This window comes from Ailuropoda melanoleuca, chromosome 1 (assembly GCF_002007445.2).
Source record: "Ailuropoda melanoleuca isolate Jingjing chromosome 1, ASM200744v2, whole genome shotgun sequence".
Taxonomy (NCBI): Eukaryota; Metazoa; Chordata; class Mammalia; order Carnivora; family Ursidae; genus Ailuropoda; species Ailuropoda melanoleuca.
The window spans coordinates 67,809,283-67,827,992 of record NC_048218.1 but is presented as its reverse complement, the minus strand read 5'-3'; the positions used below and the strand labels follow the sequence as shown (position 1 = coordinate 67,827,992).

The window sequence follows — 18,710 nt, the reverse complement described above, 5'->3', positions numbered from 1 at the left end:
GACAGCCACGTGCCTTCCACATCATCAGAAATTCCCACGTCCTCAGCCTCCACAGCTGACATTTCATCCTCTTCCAGTGCAAACAACACAGTTTCCATATCACTAGAGGTCCCTACAACACCAATTGGAGCACACACTCCAGGAGGAAACACGAAAAGCACATCACAGACTGAAACGGGAAGTTTTAGTCCAGTCACCACAGCAGTCTCAATGACAACTGAACAAGAGGGACCCTCAACAGCACACTCTTCCTTCACTTCTGCTCCAGAGACAACCGCATCATCTCATCACCACACGAGTCAGACCGTGGAGACCAGCAGACAATCTCAATCTGGTACTGTCTCACAAGGAATCACATCAACTCCTTCTTCTTCCCTTAGTAGACACACTCCTATGGACCGCTTTTCCCAGGACACAGCCACCTCTGGGACAGCAAGCACTCCATCTCCTTCTAGTGACAGCCATGTGCCTTCCACATCATCAGAAATGCCCACGTCCTCAGCCTCCACAGCTGACATTTCATCCTCTTCCAGTGCAAAAAACACAGTTTCCATATCACCAGAGGTCCCTACAACGCCAATTGGAACAGACACTCCAGGAAGAAACACAAAAAACACGTCACACAGTGAATCGGGAAATTTTAGCCCAGTCACCGCAACAGTCTCAATGACGACTGAACGAGAGGGACCCTCAAGAGCACGCTCTTCCTTCACTTCTGCTCCAGAGACAACCGCATCATCTCAGCACCACACGAGTCAGACCATGGAGACCAGCAGACAATCTCAATCTGGTACTGTCTCACAAGGAATCACATCAACTCCTTCTTCTTCCCTTAGTGGACACCCTTCTACAGACCACATTTCCCAGGACACAGCCACCTCTGGGACAGCAAGCACTCCATCTCCTTCTAGTGTCAGCCGTAAGCCTTCCACATCATCAGAAATGCCCACGTCCTCAGCCTCCACAGCTGACATTTCATCCTCTTCCAGTGCAAAAAGCACAGTTTCCATATCATCAGAGGTCCCCACAGTACCAATTAGAACAGACACTCCAGGAAGAAACACAAAAAACACGTCACACAGTGAATCAGGAAATTTTAGCCCAGTCACCGCAACAGTCTCAATGACGACTGAACGAGAGGGACCCTCAAGAGCACGCTCTTCCTTCACTTCTGCTCCAGAGACAACCGCATCATCTCAGCACCACACGAGTCAGACCATGGAGACCAGCAGACAATCTCAATCTGGTACTGTCTCACCAGGAATCACATCAACTCCTTCTTCTTCCCTTAGTGGACACACTTCTACGGACCGCTTTTCCCAGGACACAGCCACCTCTGGGACAGCAAGCACTCCATCTCCTTCTAGTGACAGCCACGTGCCTTCCACATCATCAGAAATGCCCACGTCCTCAGCCTCCACAGCTGACATTTCATCCTCTTCCAGTGCAAGCAACACACATTCAATATCATCAGAGGTCCCCACAGTACCAATTAGAACAGACACTCCAGGAAGAAACACAAAAAACACGTCACACAGTGAATCGGGAAATTTTAGCCCAGTCACCGCAACAGTCTCAATGACGACTGAACGAGAGGGACCCTCAAGAGCACGCTCTTCCTTCACTTCTGCTCCAGAGACAACCGCATCATCTCAGCACCACACGAGTCAGACCATGGAGACCAGCAGACAATCTCAATCTGGTACTGTCTCACAAGGAATCACATCAACTCCTTCTTCTTCCCTTAGTGGACACCCTTCTACAGACCACATTTCCCAGGACACAGCCACCTCTGGGACAGCAAGCACTCCATCTCCTTCTAGTGTCAGCCGTAAGCCTTCCACATCATCAGAAATGCCCACGTCCTCAGCCTCCACAGCTGACATTTCATCCTCTTCCAGTGCAAAAAGCACAGTTTCCATATCATCAGAGGTCCCCACAGTACCAATTAGAACAGACACTCCAGGAAGAAACACAAAAAACACGTCACACAGTGAATCAGGAAATTTTAGCCCAGTCACCGCAACAGTCTCAATGACGACTGAACGAGAGGGACCCTCAACAGCACACTCTTCCTTCACTTCTGCTCCAGAGACAACCGCATCATCTCATCACCACACGAGTCAGACCGTGGAGACCAGCAGACAATCTCAATCTGGTACTGTCTCACTAGGAATCACATCAACTCCGTCTTCTTCCCTTAGTGGACACACTCCTACAGACCACATTTCCCAGGACACAGCCACCTCTGGGACAGCAAGCACTCCATCTCCTTCTAGTGTCAGCCGTAAGCCTTCCACATCATCAGAAATGCCCACGTCCTCAGCCTCCACAGCTGACATTTCATCCTCTTCCATTGCAAGCAACACACATTCGGTATCATCAGAGGTCCCTACAACACCAATTAGAAGAGACACTCCAGGGAGAAACACAAAAAACATGTCACACACTGAAACGGGAAGTTTTGGCCCAGTCACCGCAATAGTCTCAATGATCACTGATCTCGAGGGACCCTCAACAGCACACCTTTCCTTCACTTCTGCTCCAGAGATAATGGCATCATCTCAGTACCACACGAGTCAGACCATGGAGACCAACAGACAATCTCAAACCAGCCCTATCTTACCAGGAATCACATCAACTTCCTCTTCCCCTCTAAGTGGACACACTCCTACAGAGGATATTTCCCAGGACCCAGCCACCTTGGGGACAGCAAACACTTCATTGCCTTCCGATAAGAGCAACGAAACTTCACCTCAGTCAGAAGGTATACAGCCATCCATAGCCCATTCTTTCTCTATGTCTGCTTCCTCTGGTAATTTGGGCACTACTCATATCCCATCAAATTTCTATAGTTCAACTAGTAATTCTTCATTCTCTCAATCAGCCCTTGGCTTTGCCGTCACCTGGAGCTCCGCCACCCTATTCTCAGGTCACTCCTCTCCTCTGTCTATTACCAGCAGTTTCCCACCATCCACAGCATCCTCAATGTCCACTGTGAAGACTCAGACATCAGGTAGGTGCTGTCTCCAGCATCTTGGTCTCTCAGGGTGGCCCTATTGGCTCAATTCAGCCTAGAGCAGTGCTTGAGAGCAGAAGGTGAGTTAACATTACCAGGCTAACATTAAGGGCAGGTCCACAAGAAGATGAAGGGAATGGGAGTGTTGGGAGTGACAGGTCACCTTTCCCTCTACCCCAGAAGACAGTTCCTTATGTGCAGGGAGCAGTTTGGGTGTGGCCAGAAGGCAGACAGGAGAGTTTCTGGCTGTCTCTCCCAGCTCCTGAAGTCTGTGACTTTCTTTGACTTTACTTTCTGACTGTAAGACCCACTCCAGTTCTCTCTCCCTGCATGTCCAGGAACAATCACAACCTCACAGAGGATAGGCAGCCAGAGAAGGACAACACCATCAGTACCCTCAACAACCTCCCAGACCCATACAACCTTCTCTCCTAGACCGTCCATAGGCACACACTCAACAGCTGCTCCGATCCCCATCAAGCCCGAGAATGGTAAGTGAGTCTGTAGGTCTGGGGTCCCTCCACTTTGGGATGGAGAAAATTGAGCCAGATATGGATGCTGTAGTTATAGCAGCTTGCTTAGATCTACCAGCAAGGGCCCTTTTGGGTAGCTGGGGGAGCTGGGTCTGTGGATCTCTCTACTGCCTCATCTGGGCCATGGGAAGTCCAGCTGCTCCCATATCCCCTTTAGAGGGTGATGTAACTGAATACTCAGTCTCAGCCTGCTTGCTCCTAGACTGCTCTCTCAGGTCTAAGCCCTCACAGGGAAGTATGAGACAGCATCAGAGTTGGGTGCTGAGGGCTGGCTTTGTACATGGCCCTGGGCTAGGAGGTAGAGATAAGAAATGATCCAGGTGCTGTTTGGTAGGAGACAGATCTCCTGCCTTGATAGGTGCAATTAGAGGAATAAATGTAGGGTGTTAGACAAGGACAATGGAAGGCCCCTAGGGGATGTAGGGATGTGCTCAAGGTGAAGAGGAGGGTTCCTGGAAAGAAGGAATAGGAGCTGGGGAAGGGGAAGCATCCCAAGCAGGCAGGAGGGCCTGAAGAGCTGGAATTAGGGTGTAGACATGGAAAGTAGTCTTAGTATGGCATGGGGAGGATATCCCCAAGGCACTTGGGGGTGCTGGAAACAAGGTGAAGAGTATTGAGAAATGAAGCTGACATGTGAGGGAACCAGGGAGGACATGGTTAGATCTCTATTTATGAATGGTACTATGGGGTTTGGGGTGTTGGATGAATTTTCAGGAGATCAGGAGAGCTGTATAAAGACCGCTGTGGTTTTCCAAGAAAACCAGGGGAGGGCAGCCAGGAAAGAAAGGAGGAGACCCATTCGAGAAATATTTAGGACAAGTTTTCTCAAACTAGAGCCCAAGGACTTTTAAGGGTCCAAGGACAAATTCTGGGGGGTCCACCAGTGTATCTAGAGAAATACCGTCTTAAGAAACAAGTCTCATTCTATGAAATGGTATTTCAATTACTGTTCTTCACAACGCTGGAAGCGTTTGTCTTTGAACCCTTGAAAGAATTTTGAGAACCATAACAGATGCAGAATTACTTGGTATTCTGACAGCAGGGCCTGGTTTTCTTCAAAATGGTAGGATGAGAGTTCCCCACTAAAGGGGTAAAATGAAGAGATGGCTTAAATGTAAGCAGAGAGGGGGACAGAGGGGTCCTTGAGGGTTCCCAGTTGGGTGGAGGAGCAGCTTGGGGAAGCTGTCAGCCCTAAAGAAGTCAAGGCCCTTGAGAATTTCCTGCCCTTCTTTGTACTGGCCCAGGTGTTTCCCTCTTCCCCTACGGGTCAAGTGTCGGAGACCGGGAGTTTTTCAAGAAGACCGTGGACTTCACTTCCCCACTCTTCAAGCCCCAGATTGGCTTCCCTCTTGGCTCCTCTCTCCGGGACTATCTATATGTGAGTCCCCAGCTGCAGCTCAAAGGGCAGGACCCGTGACATGTGTTCCCCAGACTCTGCTTCTCTCTCCAGGGCTGGGAGATGGCCCTGTGACCATGACCCTGGCCCAGAGGAAGGGAAAATGCAGCAAGCAGCACTTGTGAGGCACCTACGGTGTCCCTGCCCTGGCGCAGTTTGCACGTACACTCTTTAATGCCTGGCTGCCGGCTGAGGACGACTGGGAGCTAGGCCAGGCCCTCCTACCCTCATGGACAAAAGTGTGTTTACCTCAGTAGAGAGGTCTCGGGGCCCTGTAAGCTCTCCACTGATCTCAGGGCCTTTATATGTGTAGGAAGCTCTACTTAGGAAACTGTCTTTTAATGCTCTTTCTATGAGTATCTGCTGGCTCCTTGGTCCAAGTACACCTTGTCTCCTGGGGGAGAGTGGATGGCAGTCGTGGCCCCTGTAAGTCTCCGTGGCGGGGGTGGGGGACTGGGGCAGGACACACTAAGATAGGGCAACGCAGCGATGGGACCTAGGTTAGCAGTCCTCTTAGCCTTGTCTGATGTGGATGGAGGCTCAGGATGGCTCTGCGGGGACTCACCCACAGGGCTCTGCTCTGTGATGGGCCTGTCTACAGGTGGGGTAGGCCACGGAAGCCGGGCAAACCTACCATGCCAGGAAGGACTTAGAATAGGAGCGTCTGCACGTAGGCAGCATTCGTGGGACAGCTATGTAAGGGGCCTCCCAGCCGGCAGCGACATGAACGAGGTGACCTTGCAGAAGCTGTCCACATCTCTACACTTCGACCCAGAGACGTCCTTGGGGGTCACGCTTCTGAGGAGCTGGCCGAAGGCCAGGATGTTTTCTCCCTGCCCCCGTCCCTCCCTCCCTCCCTAAATACTAACCAGAGAACCTTTGTGTCCAGTTCACAGATAATGGCCAGGTCATTTTCCCGAAGTCAGAGTATCAGATTTTCTCCTACCCCAATCCCCCCCTTAGAGGCTTCACAGGCTGGGACCCTGTGGCCATGGTGGCTCCATTCTGGGATGATGCTGATTTTTCCAGTGGCCAGGGAACCGTATTTTACCAGGTGAGCCTTTCAAAGTCCAGCATTCAGGATCCCCCAGCATCCAGCAAGGAGAGACAAAGGGCTATGTGGAGGGTGTGCAAGTGCTACTGCCGGCAGAGCCTGGGCTCAGTGTGGGCAGGGGGTGATGTTTAAATATGAGGGTGGGGAGGAAGCAGAGCAGGACTGTTACATAGACTTGGGAATGCCCTTTCACGACCATGAGAAGGCCTGCAGGTGGGACCTTCATTTCCTTGTCTTATCTGCCTTCCTTCCCTAGGAATATGAGACACTCTATAATGAATACAACGCGCTCGTCTGGCAGGTGGAGTCTTGGATTAAAGAGTTCACACACACCTGGAACTATAAAGCCATGTGGACCTTAAAGGTCACGTGGGTCAATGCCCCTGCTTATCCTGCCCGGTGGACCTTCGGGGTGAGTGGACCAATGGACAGCTCCCTGTGAACCATCTGGAAGTCAGACATCCTAGAACCCTGGGCAGGGGCCATTCTTCTAACGTGCGCTCTGATTCAGGGACAGATTGTGGGTTATAGCACCTCCCCACCCCACCGCGTTTGCTGAGCACTCACCTAGTACTCATTGGGTTGGAACATAGGAAATGGAATTTTGTAAGTCAATTTTGTAAGTCAAAAAACGGCTGGTTATTGGCAATTTTATATGGCTCAACCTGATATTATTACCCACATTTTAGAGATGAGGAAGACAATGGTTAGAGAGGTTAAGCAATCTGCTCAAGGTCACCCAGCTAGCAAATGACAAAGCCAAGCTTGGAACTGAGGCTTTCTGACTTCCAACTCTGGCTTTCAGAAGCAAAGCCATCCAATGGCAATTGTCATCCCACACAGTATCCTCAGTCTTCCCCCCCCGGGACTCAGCTCTTACAGCCCTTGTGTGTGGTCTAAGTCACTCACTTCTTCATTGGTTCAACAAGGTCATTGGTTACCTACTTGGTACAAGCTGTGCTTGGCATCTGCCTTCAGAGAACCTCCAGTCTCACCTCTGTGGTCCATCCACAATATTCAGGTTGAGGGGACATTTGAACAATGTCCTTAAAAAATTCCTAGAGAAGTTAAACAGGCCTCTCTCAGCTCTCTGGGGGTGGTGGATAATCTTTCTGAGTCCTGAAGCTTTTTCACACAAACTCTCTTCTCACTGGATCCTAATCCAGGGCCCTTTATCACCCCTCCCTGGACCGAAGTCACAAAGAAGGCAAATCCCACCATGGTAGGTGCTTTGACCCCTATGGTGAAAGCTGCCCAAGTTTGGCACAATCCTAAACTTGCTCTGTGTAGGCCAGGAAACGATGATGTGTGTGTCCAGGCAGGATGGTGCCTGGGGTGATGGCACATTGGGGAGGAGACCCCAGATCTCTCACAGGCATCCCTATGTTTGTCTCCAACCGAACTCCAGACCAACACTTACCAGGCCATCCTCTCCACGGATGGGAGCAGGTCCTATGCCCTGTTTCTTTACCAAAGTGGTGGTATGCAGTGGGACGTGACCCAGCGCCCAGGCAACCCAGTCCTCATGGGCTTCTCCAGGTAGGACGGGGATGGACGGTCAGCACCGAGCAGATACTAGAAAGTGGTGCAGGGTAGGGTTTTTGGTGCACACCCACTCCCACCCCCCCAGGACAAGGTATGAATCCATCTTGCTGATGTTTCAGGCTCACACCAACTCCAGTTCCCACTTCTTGCTTTTTACATTAACAGATGCCCATTCACCCGGCCATTCTCTTTCCCAACTCAATCCCCATGCTTCATAATAATTCCCAGAACTTTGACTTCTCTGATTTCTACTGACATTGGCCAACCTCTCTTGACCTCTCAAGTATCATAATAGTAACAGCCAACATTTATCACACTAACTACCTTAATATGCATTATTTGATTCAATTATCACAACAACCCATGAAGGAGATACTCTTTACCACCCATTCTACAGATAAGAAAACTGAGGTAAAAGTAGATCAGTAATTGCCCAAAGTCACAGAGATGGAAGTGGCAGAGAAGGAACTTGCACCCAGCCATTTGAAGCTGAAATCTACCCTCCTGACTTCTGCTGGGCTGAGCATGAGCCCCTCACCCAGGGGCACCAACAGCTTGTGTGGGGTCAGTGGGCAAGACAGAGAGTGGAGGGAGGGAGCCGTGGATGGGACTGTGGATTCCTGTGTGTGAAGGTGACTCGGTCTCTGACAACAGCTCTCAACCACAGTGTTTCCAGATGCTGGTTGTGAAGATGCAATCAGTTGTGAAGGTCACATAGCATTTGTTACTGGTCATTGCTGCAAATTCTCTTAGTTGGTGTTCAGGGTCGCCCCTATAATTCCATTCCCTCCCTTGCTTTTTGACGTGCTCGGAAAGAGATAGGAGTGGAATCATCCAACCGGCTAGAGATTTCCCAGCCTCCTGAGTAGCCCGTGGAAGGTGTCACACCTGTGTGCCTCACCTATCCTGTGGCAGAAAGGAGGAAAGGTCAGGAGTCACAGCTCGGAGGCACGTGCCCAGACTCCCCTTTTCCTGGGGCAGCGCCATGAACCTCAACACCAGGGGTGTTCTCCCATTGTATCAGGTCCTCGCTCAGTTCTGAGGGGTCTACAAACGTTACTGCATTTAATCCTCACCATGCCGTGAGGCGGGTGCTACTGTTGTCTCTTTTCTACCATCGTGACAACTGAGAACCGAGGAGATTCAGCAGTTTCCTCATGGCTACTGTGCTACTGAGTGCTGGGCCCAGGCATGGAATCCATGCCCATCTAAACGCAGAGACCGGCTCTTAGCATCGTGATGTACGCTCCCCTACGCAGCCCTCTGTCCAATCCCCCACTGAAGGGAAGCTCCGCAGAAGAAGGCCTGGACTCTGTTGTGCTCACGCCCCTGTCTCATGACCAGCTTCTCAGAGTTAGCGGTCAGATGTAGAATAGATCAGAGCCTTCCCAGCCTTCGCCCCCCGTCTCTGCCCTCTCCTGGGGTCAGAGACACTGGCTGGCTGACTGACCAGTATCGAATGACCACCTGGACCGAGTGACTGTCCAACTGGCTGGATGAATGTATAACTTGCCGCCTGAGGGGAGAGACCCCGTGTGTGACAGAGGTCTGAGATTCTTTCCTTTGCCCGCAGTGGAGATGGGCATTTTGAAAACAGCCCACTGACATCCCAGCCAATGTGGCAGAAGTATCTACCAGACCAATTCCTGAATTCCAACTCAGGTAACAGCACCACCTCTCCCCACATGAGCTGGACTCAAAGCCTCTCTGTCCTCAGCTCCATGAGTCATGAAAGTCCTAGCGAGGCAGCCCTCTAACATCTCCAACACCCCAAAGGGTGTCCTCGCACAACGGACCCCCAAGGGTAATCAGGACTTGGCACTATCCAGGTGCACCTGGTACCTTCGGTGCCCTCACAAAGTACAGTCCCAGGTGGGGCTATGTCTCCTGCCTGGGAGGAGCCAAACCCAAGTCTCTTGGTGGGGGCCCAGACCCTGGAAGTGAGGACAGGGCTATGGCAGGAGGTGGGGATATGAATGGGCAGTGAGGACAGTACTCCAGGTGTCCTGCCCCAGAGCAGGAATGAGAACCCAGATGAGATCCCCGAAGGGAATCTACCGAGGGGAGGTCCAGAAGTCTGACATTCAGCCAGTCATCATTTATTGAGCACCTGCTGTGTGCTAAGAGCCAGAAATAGGAAGGCGGAGAAAAAGGAAAAAGACTGACCATGTTTGCTCTCAAATAGCTCTCACTCTGTTAAGAAGGCCAGTGCTTCAGTATCAGAAGGCCCCATGGGACATGACTCTATCTATTGTCCAGAGACCCCAACGGGACAGAAATTATAGTTCCCAAAATGTGCATAGAATGAAGGATGGTTTAGCATTAGAAATCAGCCATGTAGACTGTGAAGCATAAATCCACTTCTGTTTGCTCTGTGACAAAAACTTTTGGTAAATAGAAGCTAAGTCAAATCATGGGTGCCATCTTGTGGAGAGAGCTGCCCTGTCAGATTCTGGGCCCTTCTATCAAGATGCATCTGACACAATATGGAGACACAGTATGATAGTGTGTGTGTGTGTGTGTGTGTGTGTTTTGGGGGAGAATACCTGATTTTTCAGGCCATTGTATAGAAGATACGTGAACAGATAATCATAAACAGTAATTATTTTTTTAAAAAACCTTAACAAATTGTAGTTATCTTGATAATTTCTTCTTTTGTGTGGGAACAGGGTCAAAATCTAATACATTATGTCCTGTTGTGTCTTACTGGATGCTGGAGCCCCCTTCTCACTCCGGGCTATTGGGGCCGGCAGTGTGTAACTTACAGTTAAAGGTCAATTTAGATTCAAACCTCTAGCAGGGTTTCTTCTCCCAGTTACTTCTTGCTTCCAAGGATGGCCTCCGGGCACAGAGGACGCTTCCTCAGCCTCACGGTGCTGGAGCAAACCCCCAGCCAGCTGCTGGGCATCGGCCTCTGCCCTGGCTGCTTCGGCCACTGACATGTGTGTGCTGGGGGAGGGGAGTGTCGGGGATGAAAGCTAAGGGTCTGAGCTGGCGGCTGGTGGCGTCCCTTAGTGGGGTAGAGGATGCATGAGGAGGGACTGGTTTGGGGAGACTGGAAGGTACTGGTGGAGTTCAGAGCGGCAGATGGGAGGGTGGGGAATCAGTGGATTGAAGCTCAGAAATAGGGTCTGGCTCTGAGTGGGTGTGGGTGAGGCCTCCTTGCCTAGCACTTGTCCCAGGGTTTCCCACTAAGATCCAAGCTTTAAGGGCTTCTGGAGGTCACATAAAAGGGGCAGTCTGAACTTTGTCCCACCCGGGGAGTTGCTGTCCAGAGTGGGGGAGGTGGCATACAGAAGGTGCGTTTATGAGTTGGGTTGCTAGAGCTTGCCGCCTAGGCCCTGGGATAACCCCTTCTTCCTTTGTTCCTCTAGGCCTCCGGGGCCTGCAGGTCTACAGCCTGCACAGGGAGGAAAGGCCCAACTACCGTCTCAGGTGCCTGCAGTGGTTGCACAGACAGCCTCAGGGGCCCACATGGGGCTGGAACCAGATCTCCTGCCCTTGCTCCTGGCAGCAGGGACTATGGGACTCACGCTTCCAACCCATCAGCATGGGTAACACCTCCTTCCCGTCTCTTGGGGCATCCCCACTGTCCCCCATAAGCCCAGCCACCCACCCTCTGCTCACACCTGACCTGTCCTTTCCAGGACACCCTGGGCCCCTCCCCAGAAACGCCCCCCATTCCCGCCCCCTCTGGGCCTGAGTACGTCTGCCCTTGTCGCAGGCTGGCGGGGCCTCGGCAGCAGGCAGCTGTGCAGCTTCTCTTCCTGGCGCGGGGGCGCGTGCTGCAGCTACGGGCCTTGGGGCGAGCTTCTCCAAGGCTGGAGAGTGCCCGCTCCTTGGCAGTTTGGTACGTGTGTCCACAGAGATCTCACCCCCACCTTCTCTGGAGCTCCCTACTCTTCTCTGTCAGAGACCAGGCCTGGGCTCCAAGCCAAGCAGTGGGACCCGAAGAAAGAAGCCTTTTGTCCCCATTCTCTCCCAGCTGCCTCCCCTCTCTGGCCATTAATTTCCTGATCCTGGAACGTTGGGAAGCTTCCAACATCCCTTCTAGCTGACATCCTGCGGATTTATGATCGAGTGCCCCTTGCCCCATCTTCACTTGGCCGCATAGCCCCAGACAAGAGTGGGGGCATCTTTTGAGGGAAGGAGAGGGGACCAGTCTGACCCTGTTTCTCTGGATCCAGATTAGTGGGTTGTCCTCTCCCGCAGAGACCCTCCAGGGGAGCTAGAGAGCACAAGGTTGGGGGACCAGGGTAATGTGCCTCTTCCCTCCACCCCCAGCCAGCCCCCTACCCCGACAATCACAGCAGTCCCCATAGTTCCTCAGACCATCAGTCACCCCCCCTACTCCCGCATATTGAGAGCTGGGCGATTCAGCCCCATCCTTCAGGAAAGAAAGCTCTTGGGCCGCAGCCCTGAGCCCGGCCCACCTGGGGGCGTTGCGCACACAGCTCCAGCAAGCCTGCAGGGGAGACGGTCAATGGCCTGAGGCCACGGAGCAGGGCAGGATCTGCCCCAAGGTGTGCTCGATTCCTAAGCCTTGCCTTTGCTTACCCGTGTCATCCTGCCCCACCAAACCTTCCGGCTGGACCTTCTGCAGGTCCTCTGTCTCCCGGCAATGTGCTGCTCTTCTCCACAGATGAGGACCTGGAGCCGCAGAACTGGTGCTGCCGCTGGAACGACAAGCCGTCCTTCTGCGCCCTGTACCAGCAAAGGCGGCCGCGCATCGTCTGTGCCGGGTACCGGCCCCCTCGGCCCGGTGAGGCTGCTGGGGCCCGGCAGCGGGGAAGCAGAGCAGCTGGGGAGGGGTAGCTTCTCGGGACCTGGACCAGGCAGCACGAGCTTCCTGGTGCAGGGCTGTGGCCACGGGGTGGAGATGGTCCAGTGTGCGCCTATGGCAAAGGGAGGGGCTTTGTACCTGGCTTTGGGGAAGGGCTGGGCGGGGCAGAGATAATGATGTGAATTTGGGTGGGGTTGAAAAAGTGCAAGGGGGCCTCCGGGGATCATCGACATCTCCCAGGCTTGAGTCGGCCTAGAGGGGGTGGGGGATCTCAGATCCTTCCCTGGCCTGCCGTGCCATCATGGTCTCTCCTTTCTTCCAGCCTGGATGTTTGGGGACCCCCACATCACCACCTTGGATGGTGCCAATTTCACCTTCAATGGGCTGGGGGACTTCCAGCTGGTCCGGGCCTGGGATGGAAACTCCTCGTTTCTGCTGCAGGGCCGCACCGCCCAGACCGGATCGGCCCAGGCCACCAACTTCATTGCCTTTGCAGCCAAATATGACACCAACAGCCTGAGCCCCATCATAGTGAGTGCGGCAGGGGCCCCAAGGAGGACAGGAAGAAGGAAGAAGGGAACAGGGCAGCAGGGAGGGAGGACGCATCTGGCCAGTGTAGTGGTTCGAGAGTCAACCCTAGAGAGATTTGGGTCAGGGCTCCATCAGCCACGTGATCCTGAAGAAATGACTGAACTTCCAGTGCCTCAGTTTTCTTATAGTGAAATGAGGATCATAATATTACCTACCTCACAGGGTCGTTGTGAGATTTAAACGAGATCATCTGAGAAATGTATCTAGCTCCAGGCTGGCCCATGCTGAGCACCCCAAAGCCATTAGCTAGCACAACCGCATCATCACCCCCACCTCCCTCTTCCTCCGGGGCTCAGGTCCAAACTCCCTGCAGCCTCCTTTCTCAGCTCCTGGGCCCACCTGCAGGACAGGCTTAGACTTCCTCTAATTCCCTTCCAGGTCCGATGGCTCCTTGAGCCCAATGACATAATCCATGTGCAAGTCAATAACCAGACTGTGGCATTTGAGACTAACCGTGAAGACCCAGAAGGTAGGCTGGGGACAGCCGTCAGCCACTTTCTCCTGCTTCCCTGGGTCAGGCTTCAGCGGGGTACCCAGCGCCTGGGAGCCATGCGGAGGCAGCAGCAGTGGGGGTGCGGGGAGGGGCTTGGCACCCTGCTTCACCCCCTCTTCTTTCAGCAGCTGAGCCTGGGTACCTTCTTCACTCAGGAGCCAGGCATTAGGCTTTCCCTCCTCACTTCTCTTCTTCCTCCAAGGCGGTGACAGCCTCGCCCCTGTCTCTAGTCCCCAGGAAGGGCAGGGGGTGTCCTGTGAGTTTGGCTTCGGGCCACTGAAGAAGGCATTCAGGCCATCCCGGAGCTGCTCTCAGAGTCTCCCCTCTGCACCTTGATCCTTCACTACTGCCAAGTCTTAGAATGCTGGTTTCTTCCTCCTCTGTCTCCCAACCTTCCAGGCCGGGAGATATTCAACACCACTGGCATCATAATGACCCGCAATGGCTCCCTGGTGTCAGCCACCTTCGATGGGACTGTGACCATCTCAGTGATTGCCCTCTCCAACATCCTCCATGCCTCCTGCGGCCTCCCAGAGGAGTATCGAAACCACACAGAAGGCCTCCTGGGTGAGAAGCAGACAGGACTCTGTGTCTGAGACAGTGGCAGCAGCAAGAGCTTGGGCCCCAGACCATGGGGTAGTTCCTCGTCCAGTTGGCCTGTGGGTGTCCCAGGCTGAGCTTCCCGTCCTCGGCCTACGGAGAACAGAACCCCGAGGGTGCGGAGAGGTGGGGAGGGATGAGGGACCTCTTCAGCTTCCTTCAAGCCTCACTTCCTGTCCTCCTAAAACTCCAGTTCCAGGGTAGCTTTGAGGTTGGGCTCTGGGGAGGGTAGAGCCAGCAGCTGCCCTTCCCCTCCCTCCAGCCCCTACTTGCCCTCTCTTCTTCCTCCATTTCCTCCTTCATTTTCCCCTCTTCCATCCTTGAGACAGAGGGGCGGGTGAGGTATGGTCCTCTCCCCTCCTCCAGAAGGACAGAACTGAGACTAGATGCAACTGAAAGAGGCTTCCCAGGTCCCCTCCTCCCCATCACACCTTGAGTGTGACTCATTAGGTGCTCCCCAGGGAAGGGGAGAGCCACAGTACCAGGGTGGCCGACCTCCTCCTCTGTCGCTTAGGAGTCTGGAATGACAATCCGGATGACGACTTCAGGATGCCCAATGGCTCCGCCATTCCCAGCAATAGCACCGAGGAGTTGCTTTTCCAATACGGAATGACCTGTAAGTCTGGGCCTCCGAGTCCTCGGGGTAGACGTGGCCGGGCTGGGATGAAGGAAGCATTGTGTCCCTCAGCCTGTGGGAGCCAGACCTCCGCCCTCTGTGAGGGAGAGCTGGAAAGGCCAGGAGCAAATGCTGAGGATTCTGGTGCCTCCCCAGATTTGTCCCTTTCACCCCCATCGCACCTGCGTGTCTCTGCCTGGAAGAGAAGGCAAGGGAAGGGGGCCCTCCCTCACTAGAGTAGGGCTTTCCAGCCTCAAAAGCCAGAGTCACGCCATCCCTCCACATCACCCTCCCTCTCCCCAAGGCACGTGAAGTGAGGGGAAGGGGTGGACACAGCGGAAGTGTAGCTGGAGACCCATCCCTGATACCAGGCCATGGCCTCCCATATGTTCTAGGGGAAATCAATGACACAAGACTCCTTGGCAAGAGAGATGGCCATCTGCCTGCCAACTTCACCCCTATCTTCCTTTCCCAACTGAAAAACAAAACCTGGGATGAAGAGCTGGTGGCCGAGTGTAATGGAGACATGCAGTGCCTCTATGACAGCTCCGTCACAGGAAACGCAAGCACCGGCCAGAGCACTAAGATGCTTCTCCGCAGCTACCAGCGGCTGAACGCCACCCTCAGTGAGTGGCACGAGGCGCGGGGAGCCGTTGCAGCGTCAGGTGTCAGATGAGGAGCCCCCTTTCGTGACAGTGAAGCCACGCATTTTAAAAATTTAACAGATGCTTTTTTTTTTTTAAAGATTTTATTTATTTATTAGAGAGAGAGAGAGAGAGAGAGAGCATGGGGGGAGGGGCAGAGGGAGAAGCTGACTCCCCGCTGAGCGGGAAGCCCGATGCGGGGCTCCATGCAGGGCTCCTGGATCATGACCTGAGCCGAAGGCAGACCCTTAACCGACTGAGCCACACAGGTGCTCGATTTGCAGATTCTTTTGCTCATGTCATTCCTCCCATGACTCCCCAGCTCACTCTGTGATGACCTTCGAAGCCCTTTCCAACCGGACCCCAGCATCTCTCAAACTCTCCCTCTACTTCTCCCCTCCCTGCTCCCTCCTCTCCAGCCCCACTGGCTTCTCTGTGTTCTTTAAACACACCAGGCTCACTCCCGACTCCAGACCCCGCACATGCTGTTCTCCGCCCGGACGCCCTTCCTCTAGACAGCCCCACGCTCGCCCCTCACCTCCTTCAAGGCTCTACGCAAATAGAGTGGCCTTCTCAGCATGCCTTCTCTGCTAGCCTGTCGAAAATTTCACATTTACCCCTACTTCCTATTCCTTCCCTGCTTTCATTTTTCTCCTTAGCACTTTTAACTACCTAGCCTATTTTCTCATTTTCATAGACCTCTTTTTTATTATTTGCTTACTGCTGTGTCTTACCTAGAACAGTGCCAGCCATATGGTAGGTGCTCAATCAATGTGTGAAGTGACTGAATGAATGAACAATGAAATGGAAATAGCATTTCCACCGTATTCCTCTGTTTCCTGACAAATGCAATGCCTATCTGGAGATTAGCCTCACGGTTTCCAGCCCTCTTCCAAAGGCAAAACCCTGTTCTCTGATTCACGTCGTACCATGCCCAGCATAGCACTCTGATCAGGAAAGAACTGGACCTGATTCCTGTCTGGGGGGAAGATAAAGAGAAGCTTAAGGATTTGGCCAGGCGGGCAATAGAACCCCAGCCTGCTCTACGGGGATCTGAAGGCAGGTACACGGAATAATTCCTGCTTCCAGAGGTGGGTCACAGCCCTGAGAACGCCTCACAGAAACCAGAGGACTAGACAGAGAGGAGGCCCGTGAGGCAAGAAAATGTCCTGCCCCAAACCCCGAGTCCCCTCTTTGTGTTTCAGATAAGTACCCACCCTCTATCAAGGGTCAGTGTGTGGTGGAAGCCTACGTGGGGCAGACCAAGTGGATTCAGTACAGCAGCCACTCGGAGAAGGTCACATTCGCTCTGAAGCGCAGCAGTGCTGACTTCAGGCTGTTTGGTAAGAGCTTGGCCGCAGGTGGAAGGGATGAGGTCAGAGTCAATCTTTAGGTAATTTTGCATCATTATACACCAGACAACTTCATGTCACTTTTCCTTCCGAATACCCAGGACCAGCATTTCTTGGAATGATCGCTATGATTCCGGTAGGTGCCCTCAGTGAATAGCAGTGATGGCCTTATGGCAGTCCGGCCAGCTAGCCACACTGACTCGGGGCCCATACAACTGATTCAAAGGTCATTTCGCCTCAAATCCAATAACAAGGAATCATCTTTAACCAGCTTTATGCAATCATCAAATTATTAGAATAAAGTATAACAACTAAAAATATTACTAATCTAAAGCATTCTCAAATCTCTTAAAAGAAGGATATAATGTGGAACAGGATTTAAAGATACAAATACCTTCATTTGGTATGTTTCTCATTATTTTATGTTGGCCAACCATGTTTGCCTAACTTTGCCTCCCCTCCTTGCTTTTCTGTGCTGGGACCAAGCAAAGTCTCTCCCTGTCAGTAATGGTGGATAACCATGATCTGGGTCAAAAAGTCAAAGTCTGCAGGATGGATGCAACTTGCTTTCTGTGGCTAGCACCATTTATGCTAGTGACTGAGCTTTGCTAAACCAAAGCCATTAGGGACCTTAGTTTGAGCTCAGAGCACCTCTCTCTGCCTCATTTTCTTTCTCTGTGCGTAAGAAGGGATGCCTTTGTGTGCACCCTTCGGCTCCATGTGGCATCCTCCCAGGTGCTAGCCAATAGTATCAGGAGAGTTTCTCCTCCCCTGGGCTCCTCTCCTGAAGAGGGATAGCCTGGAAGTTACTCTCATCTGTCCCCTACTATCAACAACTCTCAATCTGCTGTGTTAAGGAGAACTGCTTATTTTCCTGGACACTGTAAGACAGGTTTGGATCAGAAGGGTCCTTGCTGATAAGTAGCAATGTTTTCACCGTAGTCTGGTGTCTGGAGGTCAAAGGTCCATGAAGTGAGAGGGGTGCGCAAGAAATCAGGGCAAGAGATGGGGCTGCTGTGAAGGGGAAGTCTGTTTTGTCTGCAGTGTAGACTGGGGAAGCATCCGGAAGATCCTGGCCTTACTCTCTGTCCTTCCTGAATGTCCCATCCTGGTGCAGGCACAAGGAGGTTTGCCCTTTGGGGTCTCTTCAGGGGGCAACTGCCTTCCCCTCTGTGGAGTTCCACCCTGCCATCACTTGTGGGGCTCATGCTACCTCCAGCTTGGGGTGTAACCGAGATCATTCCAGGAAACCAGCCTACTCAAGGAAATGCCTGATGACATTTGAGGGGTGGTCTGAGAGAGGTGGAGGGAGGCCAACATAGCACTCGGGGTGTTAGATGCCAGGATGTGTCAGACGGCACAACAGTCAAGTCTCCCAGCTCTCAGTGGTCTTGTCTTCCCTGGGGCAGAGAATGGGACATTGCTATGGACACCAAAGTCGTTGGAACCATTCACTCTGGAGATTCTAGCAAGAAACGTCGAAGACAATTTGTCATCTGTACTCCAGCCAAAGACAGTGGTCTGTGCTTGCAAGGAAGAGAGCCAGTGTTTATACAATCAGACCAGCCGGGTGGGCAATTCCTCCCTGGAGGTGAGTGTTGGTAGGAGGGCCGGGGGGGGGCGGTTTCCTTGTTAAGGGGAAAGGCAGTGGGAACTGAAGGGGTGTCATGCTTCAGTCCCTCTGTGGTAGTGTGTGCATTGGGAGCTGGTAGGTGGGGACAGTCAACACCAATCTCAGGCCATAAACTTATAAGAAACAGAACTTTCTTCACTGCTTATAGCTCAACTGAATTTTTGTCTCCTAGCTCCCATTCTGCCAGGCTGACAGGAAACATCCACCTCAGCGTCCCTTAAAGCTTCCCAGGGGTTCCCAGCTTCACAGTTCTAAAGACTTATTCATTTATTTGAGAGGAAGAGAGAGAGAGAAAGCAAGTAGGGGGAGGAGAAGAAGGAGAGGGAAAGAATACGAAGCAGACTCCCCACTGAGCAGGGAGCCCAAGGGGGGCCTCAGTCTTACAACCCTGAGATCATGACCTGAGCCAAAATCAACAGTTGGGTGCTTAACCGACTGAGCCACCCAGCCA

The 18,710-nt window shown here is 52.7% G+C and overlaps 1 protein-coding gene across 1 annotated transcript in view; it reads left to right on the top strand.

Annotated features, from left to right (window-relative positions):
- The first annotated feature begins 1,984 nt into the window (after positions 1-1,984).
- The window catches only part of MUC4 (mucin 4, cell surface associated), a 25,276-nt gene continuing 8,550 nt past the window's right edge, over positions 1,985-18,710 (top strand). The window contains exons 1-18 of the mRNA XM_019796956.2: positions 1,985-2,767; positions 2,888-3,016; positions 3,358-3,510; positions 4,797-4,930; positions 5,838-6,002; positions 6,259-6,414; positions 7,411-7,541; positions 9,121-9,209; positions 10,922-11,101; positions 11,272-11,397; positions 12,190-12,309; positions 12,653-12,861; positions 13,300-13,390; positions 13,814-13,981; positions 14,529-14,630; positions 15,026-15,256; positions 16,480-16,617; positions 18,036-18,217. Of these exons, the coding sequence (XP_019652515.2) occupies positions 2,035-2,767; positions 2,888-3,016; positions 3,358-3,510; positions 4,797-4,930; positions 5,838-6,002; positions 6,259-6,414; positions 7,411-7,541; positions 9,121-9,209; positions 10,922-11,101; positions 11,272-11,397; positions 12,190-12,309; positions 12,653-12,861; positions 13,300-13,390; positions 13,814-13,981; positions 14,529-14,630; positions 15,026-15,256; positions 16,480-16,617; positions 18,036-18,217 (3,237 nt within the window). The 5' untranslated portion in view covers positions 1,985-2,034. The remainder of the gene's footprint in view (positions 2,768-2,887; positions 3,017-3,357; positions 3,511-4,796; positions 4,931-5,837; positions 6,003-6,258; positions 6,415-7,410; positions 7,542-9,120; positions 9,210-10,921; positions 11,102-11,271; positions 11,398-12,189; positions 12,310-12,652; positions 12,862-13,299; positions 13,391-13,813; positions 13,982-14,528; positions 14,631-15,025; positions 15,257-16,479; positions 16,618-18,035; positions 18,218-18,710) is intronic.